Source organism: Cherax quadricarinatus, chromosome 25 (genome assembly GCF_038502225.1).
Source record: "Cherax quadricarinatus isolate ZL_2023a chromosome 25, ASM3850222v1, whole genome shotgun sequence".
NCBI lineage: Eukaryota > Metazoa > Arthropoda > Malacostraca > Decapoda > Parastacidae > Cherax > Cherax quadricarinatus.
The window spans coordinates 39,784,944-39,811,696 of NC_091316.1; the positions used below are offsets into that span (position 1 = coordinate 39,784,944).

The window sequence follows — 26,753 nt, forward strand, 5'->3', positions numbered from 1 at the left end:
CTTCACCGGTTGCTACTAGGCCCTCTCTCTCCCCGCTCCATGAGCTTTATCAAACCTCGTCTTAAAACTGTGTATGGTTCCTGCCTCCACTACGTCATTTTCTAGGCTATTCCACTGCCTTACAACTCTATGACTGAAGAAATACTTCCTACTATCTCTCTGACTCATTTGTGTCTTCAACTTCCAATTGTGGCCTCTTGTTTCTGTGTCCCCTCCCTGGAACATCCTGTCTTTGTCCACCTTGTCTATTCCACGCAGTATTTTATATGTCGTTATCATGTCTCCCCTGACCCTCCTGTCCTCCAGTGTGGTCAGGCCGATTTCCCTTAATCTTTCTTCATAGGACATTCCCCTTAGCTCTGGAACTAACCTTGTCGCAAACCTTTGTACTTTCTCTAGTTTCTTGACGTGCTTTATCAAGTGCGGGTTCCAAACAGGTGCTGCATACTCCAGTATGGGCCTGACATACACGGTGTACAGTGTCTTGAATGATTCCTTACTAAGGTATCGGAATGCTGTTCTCAGGTGTTCTCAGGTTTGTGTGTGTGTGTGTGTGTGTGTGTGTGTGTGTGTGTGTGTGTGTGTGTGTGTGTGTGTGTGTGTGTGTGTTTGTGTGTGTGTGTGTGTGTGTGTGTGTGTGTGTGTGTGTGTGTGTGTGTCTGTGTGTGTGTGTGTGTGTGTGTCTGTGTGTGTCTGTGTCTGTGTGTGTGTGTGTGTGTATGTATGTGTGTGTGCGTGTGTGTGTGTGTGTGTGTACTCACCTATTTGTGGTTGCAGGGGTCGAATCATAGCTCCTGGCCCAGCCTATTAATTGACTGCTACTAGCTCCTCTCTCTCCCTTCTCCATAAGCTTTATCAACCCTCGTCTTAAAACTACATATGGTTCCTGCCTCCACTACGTCACTTTCCAGGCTATTCCACTTCCTGACAATTCTGTGACTGAAGAAATACTTCCTAACATCCCTTTGACTCATCTAAGTCTTCAACTTCCAATTGTGACCCCTTGTTTCTGTGTCCCATCTCTGGAACATCCTGTCTTTGTCCACTTAGTTAATTCCTCGTCATGTCATCATGTCTTCCCTGACCCTCCTGTCCTCCAGCGTCCTCAGGTCGATTTCTGTTAAACTTTCTACGTAGGACAATTCCCTTAGCTCTGGGACTAGTCTTGCTGCAAACCTTTACACTTTCTCTAATTTCTTGACGTGCTTGACCAGGTGTGGGTTCCAAACTGGTGTACAGAGTCTTGAACGATTCCTTACTGATTTTTCAGAACGCTAATCTTAGGTTTGCCAGACGCTTGTATGCTGCAGTAGTTATCTGACTGATGTGCGCCTCAGGAGATGTGCTCGGTATTATACTCACCCCAAGATCTTTTTTCTTGAGTGAGGTTTGCAGTCTTTGGCCACCTAGACTATACTCTGTCTGCGTTTTTCTTTGCCTTTCCCCGATCTTCATGACTTTGTATTTGGTGGGGTTAAATTCAAGGAGCCAGTTGCTGGACCAGGCTTGTAGCCTGTTCAGGTCTCTTTGTACTCCTGCTTGATCCTCGACCGAATTAATTCTCCTCATTCATTTCACATCATCTGCAAACAAGGACACTTCTGAGTCTATCCCTTCCGTTATGTTATTCACATATACCAAAAACAGCACAGGTCCTAGGACTGACCCCTGTGGAGCCCCGCTCGTCACAGGCGCCCACTCTGACACCTCTTCACGTACCATGACTCGTTGTTGCCTCCCTGTCAGGTATTCTCTGATTCACTGCACTGCCTTTTCTGTTATGCGTGCCTGGTCCTCTAGCTTTTACATGTGTGTGTGTACTCACCTAATTGTACTCACTTAATTGTGGTTGCAGGGGTCGAAACTCAGCTCCTGGCCCCGCCTCTTCACTGAGTGCTACTAGGTCCTCTCTCTCTCCCTGCTCCATGAGCTTTATCATACCTCATCTTAAAGCTCTGTATGGTTTCTGCCTCCACTACCTCACTTGCTAGGCTATTCCTGACCACTTTATGACTAAAGAAATAATTCCTAACATCCTTTGACTCGTCTGAGTCTTCAACTTCCAATTGTGATCCCTTGTTTCTGTGTCCCCTCTCTGGAACATCCTGTCTCTGTCCAACATATCTATTCCACGCAGTATTTTGTATGTCGTCATCGTGTCTCCCCTAACCCTCCTGTCCTCCAGTGTCGTCAGTCCGATTTTCCTTAACCTTTTGCATAGGACATTCCCCTTAGCTCTGGAATTAACCTTGTCGCAAACCTTGGCACCTTCTCTAATTTCTTGACGTGCTTGATCAAGTGTGGGTTCCAAAAAGGTGCTGCATACTCCAGTATGGGCCTGACGCACACGGTGTACAGTGTCTTGAACGATTCCTTACTAAGGTATTGGAACGCTGTTCTCAGGTTTGCCAGGCGCCCATATGCTGCAGCAGTTATCTGGTTGATGTGTGCTTCCAGAGACGTGCTCGGTGTTATACTCACCCCAAGATCTTTCTCCTTGAGCGTGGTTTGCAGTCTTTGGCCAACTAGCCTATACTCCATCTGAGGTCTTCTTTGCCCTTCCCCGATCTTCATGACTTTGCATTTGGCCAGATGTCCAGTCTGGACCAGATGTCCAGTCTGTCCAGCACTCTTTAAAGTCCTGCCTGATCCTCATCTGATTTAATTTTCCTCATTAACTTCACATCTTCTGCGAACAGGGACACTTCTGAGTCTAACCCCTTCCATCATGTCATACACATATACCAAAAATAGCACTGGTCATTGGACCGACCCCTGTGGGACCCCGCTCGTCACAGGTGCCCACTGTGATACATCATCACGTACCATGATTCGTTGTTGCCTCCCTGTCAGGTATTCTCTGATCCATTGCAGTGCCCTTCCTGTTATACGCGCCTGATTCTCTACGTTCTGCACTAATCTTTTGTGAGGAACTGTGTCACAGACCCTCTTGCAGTCCAAGAAGATGCAGTCAACCCACCCCTCTCTCTGCTGTTACTTTATCATAAAACTTCAGGTTTCTGACACAGAGTTTGCCTTCCATAAATCCGTGCTGGTTGGCGTTTATAATCTTGTTCCGTTCCAGGTGCTCCACCACTCTCCTCCTGATAATCTTCTCCATGAATTTGCATACTACACACGTCATTGACACTGGTCTATAGTTTAGTGCCACTTTTCTGTCTCCTTTTTTAAAAATGGGAACTACATTTGCCGTCTTCCATACCTCAGGTAGTTGCCCAGTTTCAAGGGAGGTGTTGAAGATTGTGGTTAATGGCACACACAGCATATCCGCTCCCTCCCTAAGGACCCATGGGGAGATGTTGTCCGGTCCCATTGCCTTTGAGGTATCAATGTCCATTAGCAGCTTCTTCACCTCCTCCTCAGTTGTGTGTGTGTGCGTGTGTGTGCGTGTGTGTGTGTGTGTGTGTGTGTGTGTGTGTGTGTGTGTGTGTGTGTGTGTGAGAGTGTGTGTGTGCGTGTGTGTGTGTGTGTGTGTGTGTGTGTGTGTGTGTGCGTGTGTATGTGTGTGTGTGTGTATATGTGTGTGTGTGTGTGTGTGTGTGTGTGTGTGTGTGTGTGTGTGTGTGTGTGTGTGTGTGTGTGTGTGTGTGTGTGTGTGTGTGTGTGTGTGTGGGTGTGCGTGTGTGTAAATTTCCATCTAATTGTAATCACCCATATATTTTTGCAGGGGTCGATTCTCAGCTCTTGTCACATCTATTTGCTGGATTCTGCCTGTAGTTCTTCGCTGTCTATGGTAGGTCTTTCCACTTCTTGACCCCTCTAAGGTTTAAGAAGTATTTCCTAACATCCTAGTGACTCAACTTTGCATTTAACTTTGAGTTACGCCCAAGTGCACTTGACACCCACCTTTCAAACAGATTCTACTCGTCCACCCTGTTAATTGCTTTATATATATATATATATATATATATATATATATATATATATATATATATATATATATATATATATATATATATATATATATGCAATAAGATCACAGTAAACAGGTGATTTCAGAATATGCAAAACAACCACTCTGAAAGAATAGAGAAATTCTAAGCGCTTTCGTGACTACTCACATTATCAAGGAACTATGAAAGTAAAGCATCCAAGGAAGCTATATAAGGGGTCTGGTCGGCACCTCACTATCAGATCCCACAACGGTTTAAACACGTGACGCGCGGCGAGCCAACTTGGAAAGGTCCTTGGCTCAACTCACCCCACAAACTATTCTACCCAAGAAATAAGAAATTTTAAAGATTATTTGTCCAGTGTATTATTAAATTCTTCCCAAATTCTATTAATTATAAATGGATCTAATTTATATAAACCAAAGGAAATATTCATATTATTGTCAAAACTGCTTTTTATGAAACAAGATTCAATTATATTCCTGTCGACCATGGACTTGCTTGATACTACTTTCTCAACTTTTTGAAAATCAATTGGATGGTTAAAATCTCTTACATGAATAAATAGAGCATTGGAATCTTGTCCAGTTCTAATGCTATATTTATGTTGTTTTAATCTTAGTTCGAGATTTTTACCAGTTTGACCGTAATAAACTTTATCGCAAATTTTACAAGGAATCTTATAGACACATCCATCAGCATTTTGGGGGGAATTCTTTATCAAAAGTTTTTTTACTGTATCGAGATTTTTGAATACAACTTTAATATTAAAAGTCTTAAGAAGAGAAGGCATATCAACCAAGTTTTCATGGTAAGGGAGAACCAACATATTTTTATTTGAATAAGGCTGGTTGTCCCTTTTTGGATTGTAAAAAGTATTTCTGGCAACTTTAAAAGATTTATCAATTACATTTCTTGGGTATTTTAAATCATTACCTATTTCATAAATTTTGGATATTTCCTCATCTATGAACTCAGGACTACAAATTCGTAAAGCTCTCAGAAACATTGATGAGAAAACAGACAGTTTGACTCTATCTTGATGCGAGGAATAATAGTGGACATAGGAACAGTTATTAGTAGGTTTTCTGTAAATTTTAAATTTGAATTCATTATTACCCTTAATAATTAAAACATCTAGAAAAGGCAATGAGTTATTTTCTTCAAACTCAACAGTAAAGTTTATTGAATGGGCTAAGCTATTTAATTTTCCAAGGAAATGGTGTATATCTACATTTTTGGGCATAAGACACAAAATATCATCAACATATCTGAACCATTTAGCTCTATTAGGGAGGATTGTGTTAAGTAACCTTGTTTCAAAAAATTCCATGTATAGGTTACTAAGAACAGGTGAAAGAGGATTTCCCATTGCCATACCAAACTTCTGAGTGTAAAATTTATCATTAAATACAAATTTTGCATCAACAATGCAAAGTTTAATAAGTTTAATGATAGTAGGAACTGGCAATGGTAAATCATAGTTAACGAGTTCTTCAGATAAGAAACTTAATAAATCATCAACAGGAACTTTCGTAAACAAGGAAGTAACATCAAAACTAACCATGTTAAAATCATTTAGGTCAGTCAAGGAGCTTAATTTATCAACCAAGTCTATGTTGTTTTTAACATTAAAGTTAGAAATTTTGCCAACAATAGGGCTCAAAATATCATTGCAAAAAGCCTTTTGTATCTTTGAAAAATTTTCTGATTTATCCTCTGATGAAATTAATATTAGTAAAGGAATGGTATATAGCTCTATGTTAAAACCAAACATTCCCAATTGCCCTCAAAGATTCTTTAAGTCTTATGATACACTTAATAACAATAAAAATTTGCGCCTTACTAAAGCAGACAAAATAAATGCAATAGTAATTATGAAAGAAAATGATTACCAAGAAAAAATGAATAATCTCTTAGATGATACTGAAACCTATTCTAAACTTAGGAAAAATCCCCTAGAAACCGTTAACAGCAATTTCAATAAAACAATAAAACTTCTACTGAAAGGCAAAGATGAATTAGTCAAACAATTTACTTCCACTAATCCATCTTTGCCTTACATGTATGGGCTAATAAAAACACACAAACCAGGGAATCCAGTCAGACCAATTATTAGCTCCATAGGGTCAGTTTCATATAAATTATCCAAAATGGCTTGTTGATATTTTGAGCCCTATTGTTGGCAAAATTTCTAACTTTAATGTTAAAAACAACATAGACTTGGTTGATAAATTAAGCTCCTTGACTGACCTAAATGATTTTAACATGGTTAGTTTTGATGTTACTTCCTTGTTTACGAAAGTTCCTGTTGATGATTTATTAAGTTTCTTATCTGAAGAACTCGTTAACTATGATTTACCATTGCCAGTTCCTACTATCATTAAACTTATTAAACTTTGCATTGTTGATGCAAAATTTGTATTTAATGATAAATTTTACACTCAGAAGTTTGGTATGGCAATGGGAAATCCTCTTTCACCTGTTCTTAGTAACCTATACATGGAATTTTTTGAAACAAGGTTACTTAACACAATCCTCCCTAATAGAGCTAAATGGTTCAGATATGTTGATGATATTTTGTGTCTTATGCCCAAAAATGTAGATATACACCATTTCCTTGGAAAATTAAATAGCTTAGCCCATTCAATAAACTTTACTGTTGAGTTTGAAGAAAATAACTCATTGCCTTTTCTAGATGTTTTAATTATTAAGGGTAATAATGAATTCAAATTTAAAATTTACAGAAAACCTACTAATAACTGTTCCTATGTCCACTATTATTCCTCGCATCAAGATAGAGTCAAACTGTCTGTTTTCTCATCAATGTTTCTGAGAGCTTTACGAATTTGTAGTCCTGAGTTCATAGATGAGGAAATATCCAAAATTTATGAAATAGGTAATGATTTAAAATACCCAAGAAATGTAATTGATAAATCTTTTAAAGTTGCCAGAAATACTTTTTACAATCCAAAAAGGGACAACCAGCCTTATTCAAATAAAAATATGTTGGTTCTCCCTTACCATGAAAACTTGGTTGATATGCCTTCTCTTCTTAAGACTTTTAATATTAAAGTTGTATTCAAAAATCTCGATACAGTAAAAAAACTTTTGATAAAGAATTCCCCCCAAAATGCTGATGGATGTGTCTATAAGATTCCTTGTAAAATTTGCGATAAAGTTTATTACGGTCAAACTGGTAAAAATCTCGAACTAAGATTAAAACAACATAAATATAGCATTAGAACTGGACAAGATTCCAATGCTCTATTTATTCATGTAAGAGATTTTAACCATCCAATTGATTTTCAAAAAGTTGAGAAAGTAGTATCAAGCAAGTCCATGGTCGACAGGAATATAATTGAATCTTGTTTCATAAAAAGCAGTTTTGACAATAATATGAATATTTCCTTTGGTTTATATAAATTAGATCCATTTATAATTAATAGAATTTGGGAAGAATTTAATAATACACTGGACAAATAATCTTTAAAATTTCTTATTTCTTGGGTAGAATAGTTTGTGGGGTGAGTTGAGCCAAGGACCTTTCCAAGTTGGCTCGCCGCGCGTCACGTGTTTAAACCGTTGTGGGATCTGATAGTGAGGTGCCGACCAGACCCCTTATATAGCTTCCTTGGATGCTTTACTTTCATAGTTCCTTGATAATGTGAGTAGTCACGAAAGCGCTTGGAATTTCTCTATTCTTTCAGAGTGGTTGTTTGGCATATATATATATATATATATATATATATATATATATATATATATATATATATATATATATATATATATATATATATATATATATATATATATATATATATATATGTCGTGCCAAATATGTAAAACTGCTCAATTAGCTAGAACTCATTTAAAATTAAGTCCTTTCTGAAATTTTCTCTTATACGTTTAAAGATAAATTTTTTTCATTAATGTTAACGTAAAATTTTTTAATTTTGCACAAAAAGAATCTTAGAAAACTTACCTAATCTTATAATAACAAGAACAATTTATTTTAGCCTAACCCAACTAAGTGTATTTTTGAATTGTTTACAATAATTTAATACTAAACAAATCCAGTGAAATATATTTTTTTCGTTAGGTTCAGAATGAATTTGGCGAAATTATTGCATGCGCAAATTTTCACTTGTCCTATATGGCAAGATGAGCGTTACTATTTAAGCCAAGATCGCAAGCTCTGCCTATTCGGCACGACATATATATATATATAAATTATATATATATATATATATATATATATATATATATATATATATATATATATATATATATATATATATATATATATATATATATATATATATATATATATATATATATATATATATATATATATATATATATACATATATATATAATTTATACATATATATATATATATATATATATATATATAGTTTGTTGGATTATGTATTGGTAGATAAAAGACTGTTGAGTAGACTTCAGGATGTACATGTTTATAGAGGGGCCACAGATATATCAGATCACTTTCTAGTTGTAGCTACACTGAGAGTAAAAGGTAGATGGGATACAAGGAGAATAGAAGCATCAGGGAAGAGAGAGGTGAAGGTTTATAAACTAAAAGAGGAGGCAGTTAGGGTAAGATATAAACAGCTATTGGAGGATAGATGGGCTAATGAGAGCATAGGCAATGGGGTCGAAGAGGTATGGGGTAGGTTTAAAAATGTAGTGTTAGAGTGTTCAGCAGAAGTTTGTGGTTACAGGAAAGTGGGTGCAGGAGGGAAGAGGAGCGATTGGTGGAATGATGATGTAAAGAGAGTAGTAAGGGAGAAAAAGTTAGCATATGAGAAGTTTTTACAAAGTAGAAGTGATGCAAGGAGGGAAGAGTATATGGAGAAAAAGAGAGAAGTTAAGAGAGTGGTGAAGCAATGTAAAAAGAGAGCAAATGAGAGAGTGGGTGAGATGTTATCAACAAATTTTGTTGAAAATAAGAAAAAGTTTTGGAGTGAGATTAACAAGTTAAGAAAGCCTAGAGAACAAATGGATTTGTCAGTTAAAAATAGGAGAGGAGAGTTATTAAATGGAGAGTTAGAGGTATTGGGAAGATGGAGGGAATATTTTGAGGAATTGTTAAATGTTGATGAAGATAGGGAAGCTGTGATTTCGTGTATAGGGCAAGGAGGAATAACATCTTGTAGGAGTGAGGAAGAGCCAGTTGTGAGTGTGGGGGAAGTTCGTGAGGCAGTAGGTAAAATGAAAGGGGGTAAGGCAGCCGGGATTGATGGGATAAAGATAGAAATGTTAAAAGCAGGTGGGGATATAGTTTTGGAGTGGTTGGTGCAATTATTTAATAAATGTATGGAAGAGGGTAAGGTACCTAGGGATTGGCAGAGAGCATGCATAGTTCCTTTGTATAAAGGCAAAGGGGATAAAAGAGAGTGCAAAAATTATAGGGGGATAAGTCTGTTGAGTGTACCTGGTAAAGTGTATGGTAGAGTTATAATTGAAAGAATTAAGAGTAAGACGGAGGATAGGATAGCAGATGAACAAGGAGGCTTTAGGAAAGGTAGGGGGTGTGTGGACCAGGTGTTTACAGTGAAACATATAAGTGAACAGTATTTAGATAAGGCTAAAGAGGTCTTTGTGGCATTTATGGATTTGGAAAAGGCGTATGACAGGGTGGATAGGGGGGCAATGTGGCAGATGTTGCAAGTGTATGGTGTAGGAGGTAGGTTACTGAAAGCAGTGAAGAGTTTTTACGAGGATAGTGAGGCTCAAGTTAGAGTATGTAGGAAAGAGGGAAATTTTTTCCCAGTAAAAGTAGGCCTTAGACAAAGATGTGTGATGTCACCGTGGTTGTTTAATATATTTATAGATGGGGTTGTAAGAGAAGTAAATGCGAGGGTCTTGGCAAGAGGCGTGGAGTTAAAAGATAAAGAATCACACACAAAGTGGGAGTTGTCACAGCTGCTCTTTGCTGATGACACTGTGCTCTTGGGAGATTCTGAAGAGAAGTTGCAGAGATTGGTGGATGAATTTGGTAGGGTGTGCAAAAGAAGAAAATTAAAGGTGAATACAGGAAAGAGTAAGGTTATGAGGATAACAAAAAGATTAGGTGATGAAAGATTGAATATCAGATTGGAGGGAGAGAGTATGGAGGAGGTGAACGTATTCAGATATTTGGGAGTGGACGTGTCAGCGGATAGGTCTATGAAAGATGAGGTGAATCATAGAATTGATGAGGGAAAAAGAGTGAGTGGTGCACTTAGGAGTCTGTGGAGACAAAGAACTTTGTCCTTGGAGGCAAAGAGGGGAATGTATGAGAGTATAGTTTTACCAACGCTCTTATATGGGTGTGAAGCGTGGGTGATGAATGTTGCAGCGAGGAGAAGGCTGGAGGCAGTGGAGATGTCATGTCTGAGGGCAATGTGTGGTGTGAATATAATGCAGAGAATTCGTAGTTTGGAAGTTAGGAGGAGGTGCGGGATTACCAAAACTGTTGTCCAGAGGGCTGAGGAAGGGTTGTTGAGGTGGTTCGGACATGTAGAGAGAATGGAGCGAAACAGAATGACTTCAAGAGTGTATCAGTCTGTAGTGGAAGGAAGGCGGGGTAGGGGTCGGCCTAGGAAGGGTTGGAGGGAGGGGGTAAAGGAGGTTTTGTGTGCGAGGGGCTTGGACTTCCAGCAGGCATGCGTGAGCGTGTTTGATAGGAGTGAATGGAGACAAATGGTTTTTAATACTTGACGTGCTGTTGGAGTGTGAGCAAAGTAACATTTATGAAGGGATTCAGGGAAACCGGCAGGCCGGACTTGAGTCCTGGAGATGGGAAGTACAGTGCCTGCACTCTGAAGGAGGGGTGTTAATGTTGCAGTTTAAAAACTGTAGTGTAAAGCACCCTTCTGGCAAGACAGTGATGGAGTGAATGATGGTGAAAGTTTTTCTTTTTCGGGCCACCCTGCCTTGGTGGGAATCGGCCGGTGTGATAATAAAAAAAAAAAAATATATATATATATATATATGTATATTTCTTTCTTTCAACAAACTGACCCTATCCCACCGAAGCAGATGACCCAAAAAGAAAAACAAAAGTTTTAACTTTAGTAATGTATAGAGGAGAAAGGGTTACTAGCCCCTTGCTCCCGGCATTTTTGTCGCCTCTTATGACACGCATGGCTTACGGAGGATGAATTCTGCTCCACTTCCCTATGTAGGAATAATGATCGCAGTCAACAGGGATTGTTACTACTGCACGGAGATGGGCAAGGTTCCAAGGTAATGCTCTAATCCACTTGGACACAAATGCATTAAAAGCAGCTTGTTTCTGCGTGGTGCATTGGTATAAAATTCCCTTGAGAGATCAGAACATACAGCAGGAGATTGATATAGCTGGAATCCATGTTTGAGGCTGACTGATATGCCCGGGATGGAGAGAGGAAACATGACTTGTGAAACAGGCATTTGTGGCCGAGTGGACAAGATGTCATTACTGTAATTTATGAATCCAAGACAGGATGAACTACTAATAATGAACAAGCAGAAGAATGAACGAAAATTATAATCGTAATCCGTGACAGCCACAAGTCCAACAGTTTTACAGCCGTGTTACTGAAATGCTGGATGTATAAGCATCTTACCTCGAATCCAAATAGTTGAATAGTTATAGTGCTAAGCTTGCTGCTGGCATAGAGCACTGTTCGAATCCCAACCAATTCTTCTTTTGTTTATCAAGTATAGATTATAGTGGATATATATATATATATAGAACAGATATATCATGAATGCATGGGGAGCGGGGGATGATACAGCAGGGTCCCAGTGCGTCTCAGCTGACATAACCTTCATGTACATCTCGTCAGTAAAGAAACTCCTAACACTTCATAACAGTATCTTAAGTGTGTATATAGTATTGAGTCTTTACCTGCAGATATTGTATAGTATCTGAAGCTATTTGTTTACCATCGCATTTTGTTTGTGTGTTAAGATTAGCATCTTACATGTTCTGTAATTTAGCATAGCAACTTGTGTGTGTGTTTAGTACAACACTTTAAAAACTCTGCATGCGTAGCATAACAAGAGCCTTGAAGATTTAGTACAGCTGCTACCTGAATACTTAAGGTAAGAAGTTGTCATGGTGATGTAGCATGAAATATTACCTATTGATCTACAATATCAGGTCACTCTTTTGCTGTATGTCTGACTTAGCAGGATGAATGTATATTTAATGTAGCCGGATTCTTGATGTTTAAAAGAGCTGAATTCTTATATTTTTAACAAAGCAGGATACTTGCATGTTTAACATAGAACGATATCTAAGGTTTTATCATAGAAATTTACCTGCTGGGAAGATCTTGAAGACGCATGGCTCCCTTTGCTTTCCAACTGAGTTTGTTGCCCAGCACAACAGGAAACCGTAATCCATCTGAGTGTGGGGCGTGTACTGGAGCTGTTGAGAGAAAGAACGAGGTGTTAGTGAGAGAGGGAGACGCGAAAACATTATATACATGTATGTATGTATATATATATATATATATATATATATATATATATATATATATATATATATATATATATATATATATATATATATATATATATATATATATATATATATATATATATATATGTCGTGACGAATAGGCAGAACTTGCGATCTTGGCTTAAATAGCAACGCTCATCTTGCCATATAAGACAAGCGAAAATTTGTGTATGCAATAATTTCGCCAAAATCATTCTGAACCTAACGAGAAAAATATATTTCACTGTGTTTGTTTAGTATTAAATTACTGTAAACAAATGTAAAATATATTTAGTTGGGTTAGGCTAAAATAAATTGTTCTCGTTATAATAAGGTTAGGTAAGTTCTCTAAGATTCTTTTGTTGCAAAATTAAATTTTTTTACACCAACATTAATGAAAAAAATATATCTATACATATATATGCAAAACAACTACTGTGAAAGGATAGTGAAATTCCACGCGCATTCGTGACTTCTCACATTATCATGGAACTATAAAGAGAATACATCAAAGGAAGGCATATGGTTTAGATATGTTGATGATATTTTGTGTCTTATGCCAAAGAATGTAGATATACACCATTTCCTTGGCAAATTAAATAGCTTAGCCCATTATATAAACTTTACTGTTGAGTTTGAAGAAAATAACTCATTACCTTTTCTAGATGTTTTAATTATTAAGGGTAATAATGAATTCAAATTTAAAATTTACAGAAAACCTTCAGTAACTGTTCCTATGTCCACTATTATTCTTCACATCAAGATACTGTATCAGAAATCTTGATACAGTAAAAAACTTTTGATAAAGAATTCCCCCCAAAATGCTGATGGATGTGTCTATAAGATTCCTTGTAAAATTTGCGATAAAGTTTATTACGGTCAAACTGGTAAAAGTCTCGAACTAAGATTAAAACAACATAAATATAACATTAGAATGGGACAAGATTCCAATGCTCTATTTATTTATTTGAGAGATTTTAACCATCTAATTGATTTTCAAAAAGTTGAGAAAGTTGTATCAAGCAAGTCCATGGTCGACAGGAATGTAATTGAATCTTGTTTCATAAAAAGCAGTTTTGAAAATAGCATGAATATTTCCTTTCGTTTATATAAATTAGATCCATTTATAATTAATAAAATTTGGGAGGATTTTAATAATACATTGGACAAATAATAAATCTTAATTCTTGGGTAGAATAGTTTGTTAGTGGGATGTCGTGAAGGACCTGCATTGTTGGGCCAGTGGGCCTGCTGCAGTGCTCGTCCTTTCTTATGAGTCGGGTGTCGTCACGCTTCAGGCGTTGCTTTGTTGTGGGATGTGATGGTGAGGTGTGGTCTAGACCCTGTATATGCCTTGCTTTGATGTATTGTCTTTATAGTTCCTTGATAATGTGAGAAGTCACGAAAACGCTTGGAATTTCACTATCTTTTCACAGTGGTTGTATTGCATATTCTGATATTACCTGTTTACTGTGATCTTATTGCTTATATATATATATATATATATATATATATATATATATATATATATATATATATATATATATATATATATATATATATATATATATATATATCAGTGCACCACGCAGAAACAAGTAGGTATATACAGAGGAAGATCGCAGTCAGCAGGATTAGATACTGCTACTGGGACGGACAAGATTCCCAGGCAGCACTCTTAACCGCTTGGCCACACAAATGCCACATAGACTGGGCAGCCTGCTTCACAAGCCATGTTTCTTTCCCAGCCCGGGCACGTCAGTGAGCCTAAAGTATAGATTCAAGCTATTTCAGTCAATTCCTGTATGTGCTGACCTCACATTAAATACAAACTTTGCATCAACAATACAAAGTTTAATAAGTTTAATAATAGAAACTGGCAATTGTAAATCATAGTTAACAAGTTCTGATAAACAAACTTAGTAAATCATCCAAGGGGAACTTTTGTAAACAAGAAAGTTACATCAAAACTAACCATGTAGAAATCATTAGTCAGTCAAGGTGCTTAATTTATCCACTAAATCTATGTTGTTTTTAACATTAAAGTTAGAAAAACGCTTCTATCGACTCGTTTTTCATGACTGATATAATAATAGATATATGAAGAAATACTGGAGGCTCTTCATTATACTACAGTGATTTTAAACTTTCTATCTACCAAAGGAATCATGTCATCTAGAATTGGCAAAACTGATCAATTAGCAAGAACTTGGTTAAAATTAAGTCCTTTCTAAAATTTTCTCTTACAATTTTAAAGATAGATTTATTTATATTACTGCAAAAGTTAATAATTTTGTATCAAAGGAACCTTAGAAAACTTACCTAACCTTATTATAACAAGCGCAATTTAATTTAGGGTAATCCTACTAAATATATTTTAGATAAGTTTACAGTAATTTAATAATAAACTACACGTGTATACACACTGAGAGGTATACACTGCACGGCGTGTGTATATTTAAGGAATGAGAAACTATCGGTTTCTAAGTGTATATATAATGAGAGACATAAATTACTCGATGTATATACTCTGATAGACATAAATTACTCGGTGAATATACACTAAGAGACACACATCACTCGGTGTATATACAGTGAGAGACATAAATCACTCGGTGTATATACAGTGAGATAATTCACCGGGGTATATAAAGAGAGATAATTTACTGGTTTATATACACTAGGAGACATACATCACTCAAGAGACATAAATTACTCGGTGTATATACACTGAGAAATAATTCACTAGTGTATATATACAGAGAGATAACTTACCAGTCTATATAAACTGAGAGATATACATCCCTCGGTGTATATTCTGTACACGGTGACGGTCATATTTCATCCGGAGAGAACAACAGCTTTGTGTTAAGCACTGCCAACATTCAGTAAATATTAGCACTACTTTTTTGTGCATGTGTATGTTACATAGAAGGGTTCTTGGTCAAAGGAATTGGAGTTATTCGTCCATTCTTTCGATCAAAGATGACTACCTCGTAATCCCAGTACACTTAAGACCCAGTGCCTCCCTACAGTGGTACTGGTCAATCACTGAACACATTACAGTGATATTGGAAATCACTGAAGACATTACATTGATACTGGCCAATCACTAAACACATTAGAGTGGTACTGGCCAATCACTGAACACATTAAAGTGATATTGGCCAATCACTAAACACATTACAGTGGTACTGGCCAATCACTGAACACATTAAAGTGATACTGGGCAATCACTAAACACATTACAGTGGTACTGGCCAATCAATGAACACATTAAAGTGATACTGGCCAATCACTAAACACATTACTGGCTGCCAGTTCAACCATCTCGTTACCAGACATCTTACAAAATTTTTTAGTTAATGCACTTGTAGTTAAACCTTCTCTGTTTTTGCTTTTATGAAATCTATAGAAGAAGAAAATTGAGTTTGAACGTCAAGAGGAAATTTTATGAAATTAACGACGGAGACATCGCAAGAAAATTTTGCTTATTAAAATAAGTGCAAATTGGAAAATAATAAAGTATACGATCAATTCTCTCTTCTGTTCCTCTCCAGGACCAAGACAGTCCCACCTTCCCTGGACCATGACAGTCCCACCTTCCCTGGACCAAGACAGTCCCACCTTCCCTGGACCAAGACAGTCCCACCTTCCCTGGACCATGACAGTCCCACCTTCCCTGGACCATGACAGTCCCACCTTCTCTGGGCCAAGAAAGTCCAACCTTCCCTGGACCATGACAGTCCCACCTTCCCTGGACCATGACAGTCCCACCTTCCCTGGACCAAGACAGTCCTACCTTCCCTGGACCAAGATAGTCCCACCTTCCCTCGACCAAGACAGTCCCACCTTCCCTGGACCTAGACAGTCCCACCTTCCCTGTACCATGACAGTCCCAACTTCCCTGGACCATGACAGCCCCACCTTCCCTGGACCATGACAGCCCCACCTTCACTGGATCATGACAGCCCCACCTTCCCTGGACCATGAAAGTCCCGCCTTGAGTGGACCAAGACAGTCCCACCTTCCCTGGACCAAGACAGTCCCACCTTCCCTCGACCAAGACAGTCCCACCTTGCCTGGACCAAGACAGTCCCACCTTCCCTGGACCATGACAGTCCCACCTTCCCTGGACCATGAGAGTCTCACCTCCCCTGGACCATGACAGTCCCACCTCCCCTGGACCATGACAGTTCCACTTCCCCTGGACCATGACAGTCCCACCTCCCCTGGACCACGAGAGTCCCACCTTCCCTGGACCATGACAGCCCCACCTCCCCTGGACCATGATAATCCCACCTCCCCTGGACCATGACAGCCCCACCTTCCCTGGACCATGACAGCTCCACCTCCCTGGACCATAACAGTATCACCTCCCCTGGACCATGAGAGTCCCACCTCCCCTGGACCATGACAGTCCCACCTCCTCTGGACCATGACAGTTCCACTTCCCCTGGACCATGACAGTCCCACCTCCCCTGGACCATGAGAGTCCCACCTTCCCTGGACCATGACAGCCCCACCTCCCCTGGACCATGATAATCCCACCTCCCCTGGACCATGACAGCCCCACCTTCCCTGGACCATGACAGCTCCGCCTCCCTGGACCATAACAGTATCACCTCCCCTGGACCATGAGAGTCCCACCTTCCCTGGACCATGACAGGCCCACCTCCCCTGGACCATGACAACCCCATCTCCCCTGGACCATGAGAGCCCCACCTTCCCTGGGCCATGACAGTCCTACCTCCGCTGGACCATGACAGTCCCACCTCCCCTAGACCATGACAGTCCCAACTTCCCTGGACCATGACAGTCCCACCTCCCCTGGACCATGACAGCCCCATCTTCCCTGGACCATGACAGTCCCACCTCCCCTGGACCATGACAGCCCCACCTTCCCTGGACCATGACAGTCCCACCTCCACTGGACCATGACAGCCCCACCTCCTCTGGATCATGACAGCCCAACCTTCCCTGGACCATTACAGTCCCACCTCCCCTGGACCATGACAGCCCCACCTTCCCTGGACCATGACAGCCCCACCTCCCCTGCACCATGACAGTCCCCCCTCTCCTGGACCACGACAGTCCCACCTCCCCTGGGCTATGACAGTCCCACCTCCCCTTGACCATGACAGTCCCACCTCCCCTGGACTATGACAGTTCCACCTCCCCTTGACCATGACAGCACCACCTCCCCTGGACCATTACAATCCCACCTCCCCTGGACCATGACAGCCGTACCTCCCCTGGACCATGACAGCCCCACCTTCCCTGGAGCATGACAGTCCCACATCCCCTGGACCATGACGGTCCCACCTCCCATGGACCATGACTGCCCCACCTTCCCTGGTCCATGACAGTCCCACCTCCCCTGGACCATGAGAGTCCCACCTCCTCTGGACCATGACAGCCCTACCTCCCCTGGACCATGACAGCCCCACCTTCCCTGGACCATTAGAGTACCACCTTCCAAGGACCATGACATCCCCACCTTCCCTGGACCATGACAGTCCCACCTTCCCTCGACCATGACAGTCCCCCCTCCCCTGGACCACGACAGTCCCAACTCCCCTGGACTATGACAGTCCCACCTTCCCTTGACCATGACAGTCCCACCTCCCCTGGACTATGACAGTCCCACCTCCCCTTGACCATGACAGCCCCACCTCCCCTGGCCCATTACAATCCCACCTCCCCTGGACCATGACAGCCCCACCTCCCCTGGACCATGACAGCCCCACCTTCTCTGGACCATGACAGTCCCACATCCCCTGGACCATGACGGTCCCACCTCCCATGGACCATGACTTCCCCACATTACCTGGGCCATGACAGTCCCACCTCCCCTGGACCATGAGAGTCCCACCTCCTCTGGACCATGACAGCCCTACCTCCCCTGGACCATGACAGCCCCACCTTCCCTGGACCATTAGAGTCCCACCTTCCAAGGACCATGACAGCCCCACCTTCCCAGGACCATGAGAGTCCCACCTTCCCTCGACCATGACATCCCCACCTTCCCTGGACCATGACAGCCCCACATTCCCTGGACCATGACAGTCCTACCTTCTCTGCTCCAAGAAAGTCCCACCTTCCTTCGACCAAGACAGTCCCCCCTCCCCTTTACCACGACAGTCCCACCTCCCCTGGACTATGACTGTCCCACCTCCCCTTGACCATGACAGTCCCACCTCCCCTGGACTATGACGGTCCCACCTCCCCTTGACCATGACAGCCCCACCTCCCCTGGACCATTACAATCCCACCTCCCCTGGACCATGACAGCCCCACCTCCCCTGGACCATGACAGTCCCGCCTTCCCTGGACCATGACAGTCCCACATCCCCTGGACCATGACGGTCCCACCTCCCATGCACCAAGACTGCCCCACCTTCCCTGGGCCATGACAGCCCTACCTCCCCTGGACCATGACAGCCCCACCTTCCCTGGACCATTAGAGTCCCACCTTCCAAGGACCATGACAGCCCCACCTTCCCTGGACCATGAGAGTCCCACCTTCCCTCGACCATGACAGCCCCACCTTATCTGGACCATGACAGCCCCACCTTCCCTGGACCATGACAGTCCTACCTTCTCTGCTCCAGGAAAGTCCCACCTTCCTTCGACCAAGACAGTCCCACCTTCCCTGGACCAAGACAGTTCCACCTTCCCTGGACCATGACAGTCCCACCTTTCCTGGACCATGACAGTCCCACCTTCCCTGGACCATGATAGCCCCACCTCCCCTGGACCATGACAGTCCCACCTTCCCTGGACCATGACAGTCCCACCTTCCCTTGACCATGACAGCCCACCTTCCCTGGACCATGACTGCCCCACCTCCCCTGGACCATGAGAGCTCCACCTCCCCTGGACCATGACAGTCCCAGCTCCCCTGGACCATGACAGCCCCACCTCCACTGGACCATGACAGCCCCACCTTCCCTGGACCATGACAACCCCACCTCCCCTGCACAATGACAGCCCCACCTCCCCCGGACCATGACAGCCACACCTCCCCTGGACCATGACAGCCCCACCTTCCCTGGAGCAAGACAGTCCCACCTTCCCAGGACCATGACAGCCCCACCTTCCCTGGACCATGACAGCCCCACCTTCCCTGTACCATGACAACCCCAGCTCTCCTGGACCACGACCGCCCCACCTTCCCTGGACCACGACAGCCTCACCTTCCATGGACCATGACAGCCCCACCTTCCCTGGACCATGACAGTCCCACCTTCCCTGGACCATGACAGTCCCACCTTCCCTGGACCATGACAGCCCCACCTTCCCTGGACCATGACAGCCCCACCTTCCCTGGACCATGACAGTCCCACCTTCCCTGGACCATGACAGCCCCACCTTCCCTGGACCATGACAGCCCCACCTTCACTGGACCATGACAGTCCCACCTTCCCTGGACCATGACAGTCCCACCTTCTCTGGACCATGACAGCCCCACCTCCCCTGGACCATGACAGCCCCACCTTCCCTGGACCATGACAGCCCCACCTTCCCTGGACCATGACAGCCTCACCTTCCCTGGACCATGACAGCCCCACCTTCCCTGGACCATGAGAGCCCCACCTTCCCTGGACCATGACAGTCCCACCTTCCCTGGACCATGACAGCCCCACCTCCCCTGAACCATGACAGCCCCACCTTCCCTGGACCATGACAGTCCCACCTTCCCTGGACCATGACAGTCCCACCTTCCCTGGACCATGACAGTCCCACCTTCCCTGGACCATGACAGTCCCACCTTCCCTGGACCATGACAGTCCCACCTTCCCTGGACCATGACAGCCCCACCTTCCCTGGACCATGACAGCCCCACCTTCCCTGGACCATGACAGCCCCACCTTCCCTGGACCATGACAGCCCCACCTTCCCTGGACCATGACAGCCCCACCTTCCCTGGACCATGACAGTCCCACCTTCCCTGGACCATGACAGCCCCACCTTCCCTGGACCATGACAGCCCCACCTTCCATGGACCATGAGAGCCCCACCTTCCCTGGACCATGACAGCCCACCTTCCCTGGACCATGACAGCCCACCTTCCCTGGACCATGACAGCCCCACCTCCCCTGGACCATGACAGCTCCACCTCCCCTGGACCATGACAGCTCCCCCTCCCCTGGACCATGACAACTCCACCTCCCCTGGACCATGACAGTCCCACCTTCCCTGGACCATGACAGCCCCACCTTCCCTGGACCATGAGAGCCCCATCTTCCCTGGACCATGACAGCCTCACCTTCCATGGACCATGAGAGCCCCACCTTCCCTGGACCATGACAGCCCCACCTTCCCTGGACCATGACAGCCCCACCTTCCCTTGACCATGACAGCCTCACCTTCCCTAAATACTATTAGAAGGCGTAGGATAACCATTAGAAGGAATGGGGTATCGATTTAAAGAATGATGGTGTGCCATCCTACCTGCCCATTTTTATCTGAGATCTGCCTGAGTGGTTCGAATCCTACTGTGGAATTTTTCCCTCTCTCTTTACTGGACAAAATTCTCCACCAGTTTATAGAACGATAGAGAGGGGAGAACTCTAGTATGTGTTAATCAGCTGAAAGCAGGTGAGGAACCGATTTCCTTGGCTTACTAGTTACAAGGACTGGTAACCTGGGGTTTATCGCCTCACTCTGGTAGTTGTCTCTGTAACTCACGAAATCGGAATGACACGATTGCAAACAAACCATACCACGGGCCGGGATTGAACCAGTAATCAGAGAGTCATAAAACTCCAGACCGACGCGCTAGCCACGGAGCCCGTTGTTTGGTTTGTTACCCCTGTAAGCCAGGGAGAGCCCTAACACTAGCAACATTAATCTACCGAAGTTTAAGCTGATTACTGATGGTATAGAGGATGTGTGGTGCTACATGATGAACGTTAAAGTATAGACGAGTCATAGGGATGTTACTAAATATTTCTTTGACCTTACAATGGTCAGGAGGCTGAACGACCTGGACAACGAAGTGATACCGAATTCATGCATACTCTAGCCTTAAGAATAGATTTTGCAGAGCTAACGCAGTCAGGACCAAGTTAAATGAGTACCACCAATCACTCTCCAACTCCAACACATCACTGCATTTCCGACACTCCCACTCCCTCGCACCCATCCCTCTCCATCAAAACCCTCCCTTTCCCACACACCTCTCCCGTTCCCGCATTTTCCCCTTCCCCACACACTCTCCCTCTCAACCTCACATGTCCATCTCTCGCATACTCCTTTATCTCCCACACATTCTTTACTCTTCCACACACTCCTTCCTCTCCCACACACTCCTTTCTTTCCTACACACCTTCTTCCACCCACCCTTCCTTTTCTATCATACTCCTCCATCTCACATTTCCCCTCTTAACACGTCTCTTTCTCACATTCCTCCCTCGCTCCTTTCTCTCATACCTTCCCCTCCCACACCTTTATCTCTTCCTCTAGCACTTCCTTTGCCTCTTCCCTACCCCCGTCCCCCTGCCTCTGCCTCCACAAACATTAGAGTGGTTGTTGTGAGAGCAGTGCAAGGCGACTGGGTACTCACTTTCCTTAAGTCTTATACTGAACAATGCAATATCTTACTCTAAAAGACCCCGGGCTGGCCAATGCTTTACTTAAGAAATTTTATTCAAGCATTAAAGGTGAAATTAGCCTGTGAAGTGTTGCCTCATTTTCTTAAGTGGAGGAGGAGGGTCTGGGTGGGGCATGGTGTGAGAGGGGCTTAGTGGGGAGTTGTGTGGAGATGGGGCTGTGATGGTCTAAGGGAGGGGGGGCTGTGATGGTCCAGGGGAGGTGGGGTTGGGATGGTCCAGGGTAGGTGGGGCTGTGATGGTTCAGGGGAGGTGGGGTTGTGATGGTTCAGGGGAGGTGGGGCTGTGATGGTCCTGGGGAGGTGGGGCTGTGATGGGATAGGGGAGGTGGGGCTGTGATGTTCCAGGGGAGGTGGGTCTGTGATGGTTCAGGGGAGGTGGGGCTGTGATGGTCCTGGGGAGGTGGGGCTGTGATGGTCCAAGGGAGGTGGGGCTGAGATGGTGCAGGGGAGGTGGGGTTGTGATAGTACAGGGAAGGTGGGGCTGTGATGGTCAAGGGGAGGTGGGGCTGTGATGGTCAAAGGAAGCTGGGGATGTGATGGTTCAGGGGAGGTGGGGCTGTGATGGTCCAGGGGAGGTAGAGCTGTCTTGGTCCAGGGAAGGTGGGGCTGTCATAGTCAAGGGGAGGTGGGGCTGTGATGGTCCAGTAAAGGTGGGGCTGTCATGGTCCAAGGAAGGTGGAGCTGTCCTGGTCCAGGGGAGGTGGGACTGTCATGGTCAAGGGAGATGGGGCTATCATGGTCCAGAGGAGGTGGGGCAGTGATGGTCCATAGAAGGTGGGGCTGTGATGGTCCAGAAAAGGTGGGGCTGTGATGGTCCAGGGGAGGTGGGGCTGTGATGGTCCAGGGGAGGTGGGGCTGTGATGGTCCAGGGAGGTGGGGCTGTCTTGGTCCAGGGAAGGTGGGGCTGTTATAGTCCAGGGGAGGTGGGGCTGTCATGGTCCAGGAAAGGTGAGGCTGTCATGTTCCAGCGGAGGTGGGGCTGTCATGGTTCAGAGGAAGTGGGCCTGTCATGGTCCAGGGAAGGTGGGGCTGTCATGGACCAGCGGAGGAGGGACTGTGATGGTCCTTGGTAGGTGGGGCTGTCATGGCAAAGTGGATATGGGGTCGTCCTTGTCCTCTGGAGGTGGGGCTGTCATGGTCCAGGGGAGGTGGGGCTGTACTGGTTCAGGGGAGGTTGGGCTGTCATGGTCCAGGGAGGTGGATCTGTCGTGGTCCAGGGGAGGTTGTGCTGTCCTGGTCCAAGGGAGGTGGGGCTGTCATGGTCCAGGGAAGGTGTGGCTGTCCAGGTCCATGGGAGGTGGGGCTGTCCTGGTCCAGGGGAGGTGGGGCTGTCATTGTCCAGGGAAAGTGGGGCTGTCATGGTCTAGGGTAGGTTAGGCTGTCATGGTCCAGGGGAGGCGGGGCTGTCATGGTCCAATGGAGGTGGGTCTGTCATGGTCCAGGGAAGGTGGGGCTGTCCTGGTCCAGGAGAGGTGGGGCTGTCATGATCCAGGGGAGGTGGGGCTGTCCTGGTCCAGTAGATGTGGGGCTGTCACGGTCCAGGGGAGGTGGATCTGTCATGATCCATGGAAGGTGGGGCTGTCCTGGTCCAGGGAAGGTGGGGCTGTCATGGTCCAGGGGAGGTGGGGCTGTCCTGGTCCAGGGGAGGTTGAGCTGTCATGGTCCTAGGGAGGTGGATCAGTTATGGTCCAGGGGAGGTGGGGCTGTCCTCGCCCAGGGGAGGTTGGGCTGTCATGGTCCAGGGGAGGTGGGGCTGTCCTGGTCCAGGGGAGGTGAGGCTCTCATGGTCCAGGGGAGGTGGATCTGTAATGGTCCAGGGGAGGTGGCGCTGTCCTGGTCCAGGGAAGGTGGGGCTGTCATGGTCCAGGGAAGGTGGGGCTGTCCTGGTCCAGGGAAGGTGGGGCTGTCATGGTCCAGGGGAGGTGGATCTGTCATAGTCCAGGGGAGGTGGGGCTGTCCTGGTCCAGGGAAGGTGGGGCTGTCATGGTCCAGGGGAGGTGGGGCTGTCCTGGTCCAGGGGAGGTTGAACTGTCATGGTCCTAGGGAGGTGGATCAGTTATGGTCCAGGGGAGGTGGGGCTGTCCTCGCCCAGGGGAGGTTGGGCTGTCATGGTCCAGGGAAGGTGTGGCTGTCCAGGCCCAGGGGAGGTGGGGCTGTTCTGGTCAAGGGGAGGTGGAGCTGTCATGGACCAGGGGAGGTGGGACTGTCATGGTCCAGGGAAGGTGGGACTGTCATGGTCCAGGGAAGGTGGGGCTGTCATGGTCCAGGGAAGGTGGGGCTGTCCTGGTCCAGGGGAGGTGGGGCTGTCATGGTCCAGGGGAGGTGGATCTGTCATAGTCCAGGGGAGGTGGGGCTGCCCTGGTCCAGGGGAGGTGGGGCTGTCATGTTCCAGGGAAGGTGTGGCTGTCCAGGTCCAGGGGAGGTGGGGCTGTTCTGGTCCAGGGGAGGTGGAGCTGTCATGGACCATGGGAGGTGGGACTGTCATGGTCCAGGGAAGGTGGGGCTGTCATGGTCCAGGGAAGGTGGGGCTGTCATGGTCCAGGGAAGGTGGGGCTGTCATGGTCCAGGGAAGGTGGAGCTGTCATTGTCCAGAGGAGGTGGGGCTGTCATGGTCCAGGGAAGGTGGGGCTGTCATGGTCCAGGGAAGGTGGGGCTGTCATGGTCCAGGGAAGGTGGGGCTGTCATGGTCCAGGGGAGGCGAGGCTGTCATGGTCCAGGGGAGGCGGGGCTGTCATGGTCCAATGGAGGTGGGTCTGTCATGGTCCAGGGAAGGTGGGGCTGTCCTGGTCCAGGAGAGGTGGGGCTGTCATGATCCAGGGGAGGTGGGGCTGTCCTGGTCCAGTAGAGGTGGGGCTGTCATGGTCCAGGGGAGGTGGATCTGTCATGATCCATGGAAGGTGGGGCTGTCCTGGTCCAGGGAAGGTGGGGCTGTCATGGTCCAGGGGAGGTGGGGCTGTCCTGGTCCAGGGGAGGTTGAGCTGTCATGGTCCTAGGGAGGTGGATCAGTTATGGTCCAGGGGAGGTGGGGCTGTCCTCGCCCAGGGGAGGTTGGGCTGTCATGGTCCAGGGGAGGTGGGGCTGTCCTGGTCCAGGGGAGGTGAGGCTCTCATGGTCCAGGGGAGGTGGATCTGTAATGGTCCAGGGGAGGTGGCGCTGTCCTGGTCCAGGGAAGGTGGGGCTGTCATGGTCCAGGGAAGGTGGGGCTGTCCTGGTCCAGGGAAGGTCTGGCTGTCATGGTCCAGGGGAGGTGGATCTGTCATAGTCCAGGGGAGGTGGGGCTGTCCTGGTCCAGGGAAGGTGGGGCTGTCATGGTCCAGGGGAGGTGGGGCTGTCCTGGTCCAGGGGAGGTTGAGCTGTCATGGTCCTAGGGAGGTGGATCAGTTATGGTCCAGGGGAGGTGGGGCTGTCCTCGCCCAGGGGAGGTTGGGCTGTCATGGTCCAGGGAAGGTGTGGCTGTCCAGGCCCAGGGGAGGTGGGGCTGTTCTGGTCATGGGGAGGTGGAGCTGTCATGGACCAGGGGAGGTGGGACTGTCATGGTCCAGGGAAGGTGGGACTGTCATGGTCCAGGGAAGGTGGGGCTGTCATGGTCCAGGGAAGGTGGGGCTGTCCTGGTCCAGGGGAGGTGGGGCTGTCATGGTCCAGGGGAGGTGGATCTGTCATTGTCCAGGGGAGGTGGGGCTGCCCTGGTCCAGGGGAGGTGGGGCTGTCATGTTCCACGGTAGGTGTGGCTGTCCAGGTCCAGGGGAGGTGGGGCTGTTCTGGTCCAGGGGAGGTGGAGCTGTCATGGACCATGGGAGGTGGGACTGTCATGGTCCAGGGAAGGTGGGGCTGTCATGGTCCAGGGAAGGTGGGGCTGTCATGGTCCAGGGAAGGTGGGGCTGTCATGGTCCAGGGAAGGTGGAGCTGTCATTGTCCAGAGGAGGTGGGGCTGTCATGGTCCAGGGAAGGTGGGGCTGTCATGGTCCAGGGAAGGTGGGGCTGTCATGGTCCAGGGAAGGTGGGGCTGTCATGGTCCAGGGAAGGTGGGGCTGTCATGGTCCAGGGAAGGTGGGGCTGTCATGGTCCAGGGAAGGTGGGGCTGTCATGGTCCAGGGAAGATGGGGCTGTCATGGTCCAGGGAAGGTGGGGCTGTCATGGTCCAGGGAAGGTGGGGCTGTCATGGTCCAGGGAATGTGGGGCTGTCATGGTCCAAAACCCAATAAATCTTCGAGTCGAAAATCAATCACACATAATCTACTTCACATTAAACCACGGGAGTTTAATTATTTCTCAAAACTTTCTAGTTACAATAGGCATGTCGGGTAGGCAAAAATTATCTTTCAGGTCTAAAAGACATTTTATTATTTCTTTATTGTAAATAATTACATCGAATGGCTCTTTGTGTCAAGCGCATCCTTTGTCTCCTCCTTTACACAGCTGTACACACCCACACCATCATAGATACACAAACACACACACACACACAGATCATGGAGGCATCCCCAAACATTACAGCACTCACGGAAATCACAAGAGATTAGTGCAGAAGCTGGAGGATCAGGCGCATATAACAGGGAGGGTACTGCAATGAATCAGGGAATTTCTGATAGGGAGGCAACAACGAGTCATGGTACGTGAAGAGGTATCACAGTGGGCGCCTGTGACGAGCGGGGTCCCACAGGGGTCAGTTCTAGGACCAGTGCTATTTTTGATATATGCGTACGAAATGATGAAAGGAATAGAC

General features: G+C 45.9%; 1 protein-coding gene across 1 annotated transcript in view; it reads right to left on the reverse strand.

Moving 5' to 3' along the window:
- LOC128689971 (nephrin) overlaps positions 1 to 26,753 on the reverse strand; it is a 250,211-nt gene that overhangs the window by 37,973 nt on the left and 185,485 nt on the right. The window contains exon 9 of the mRNA XM_053778436.2: positions 12,231 to 12,339. Coding sequence (XP_053634411.2) covers positions 12,231 to 12,339 — 109 coding nt within the window. The remainder of the gene's footprint in view (positions 1 to 12,230; positions 12,340 to 26,753) is intronic.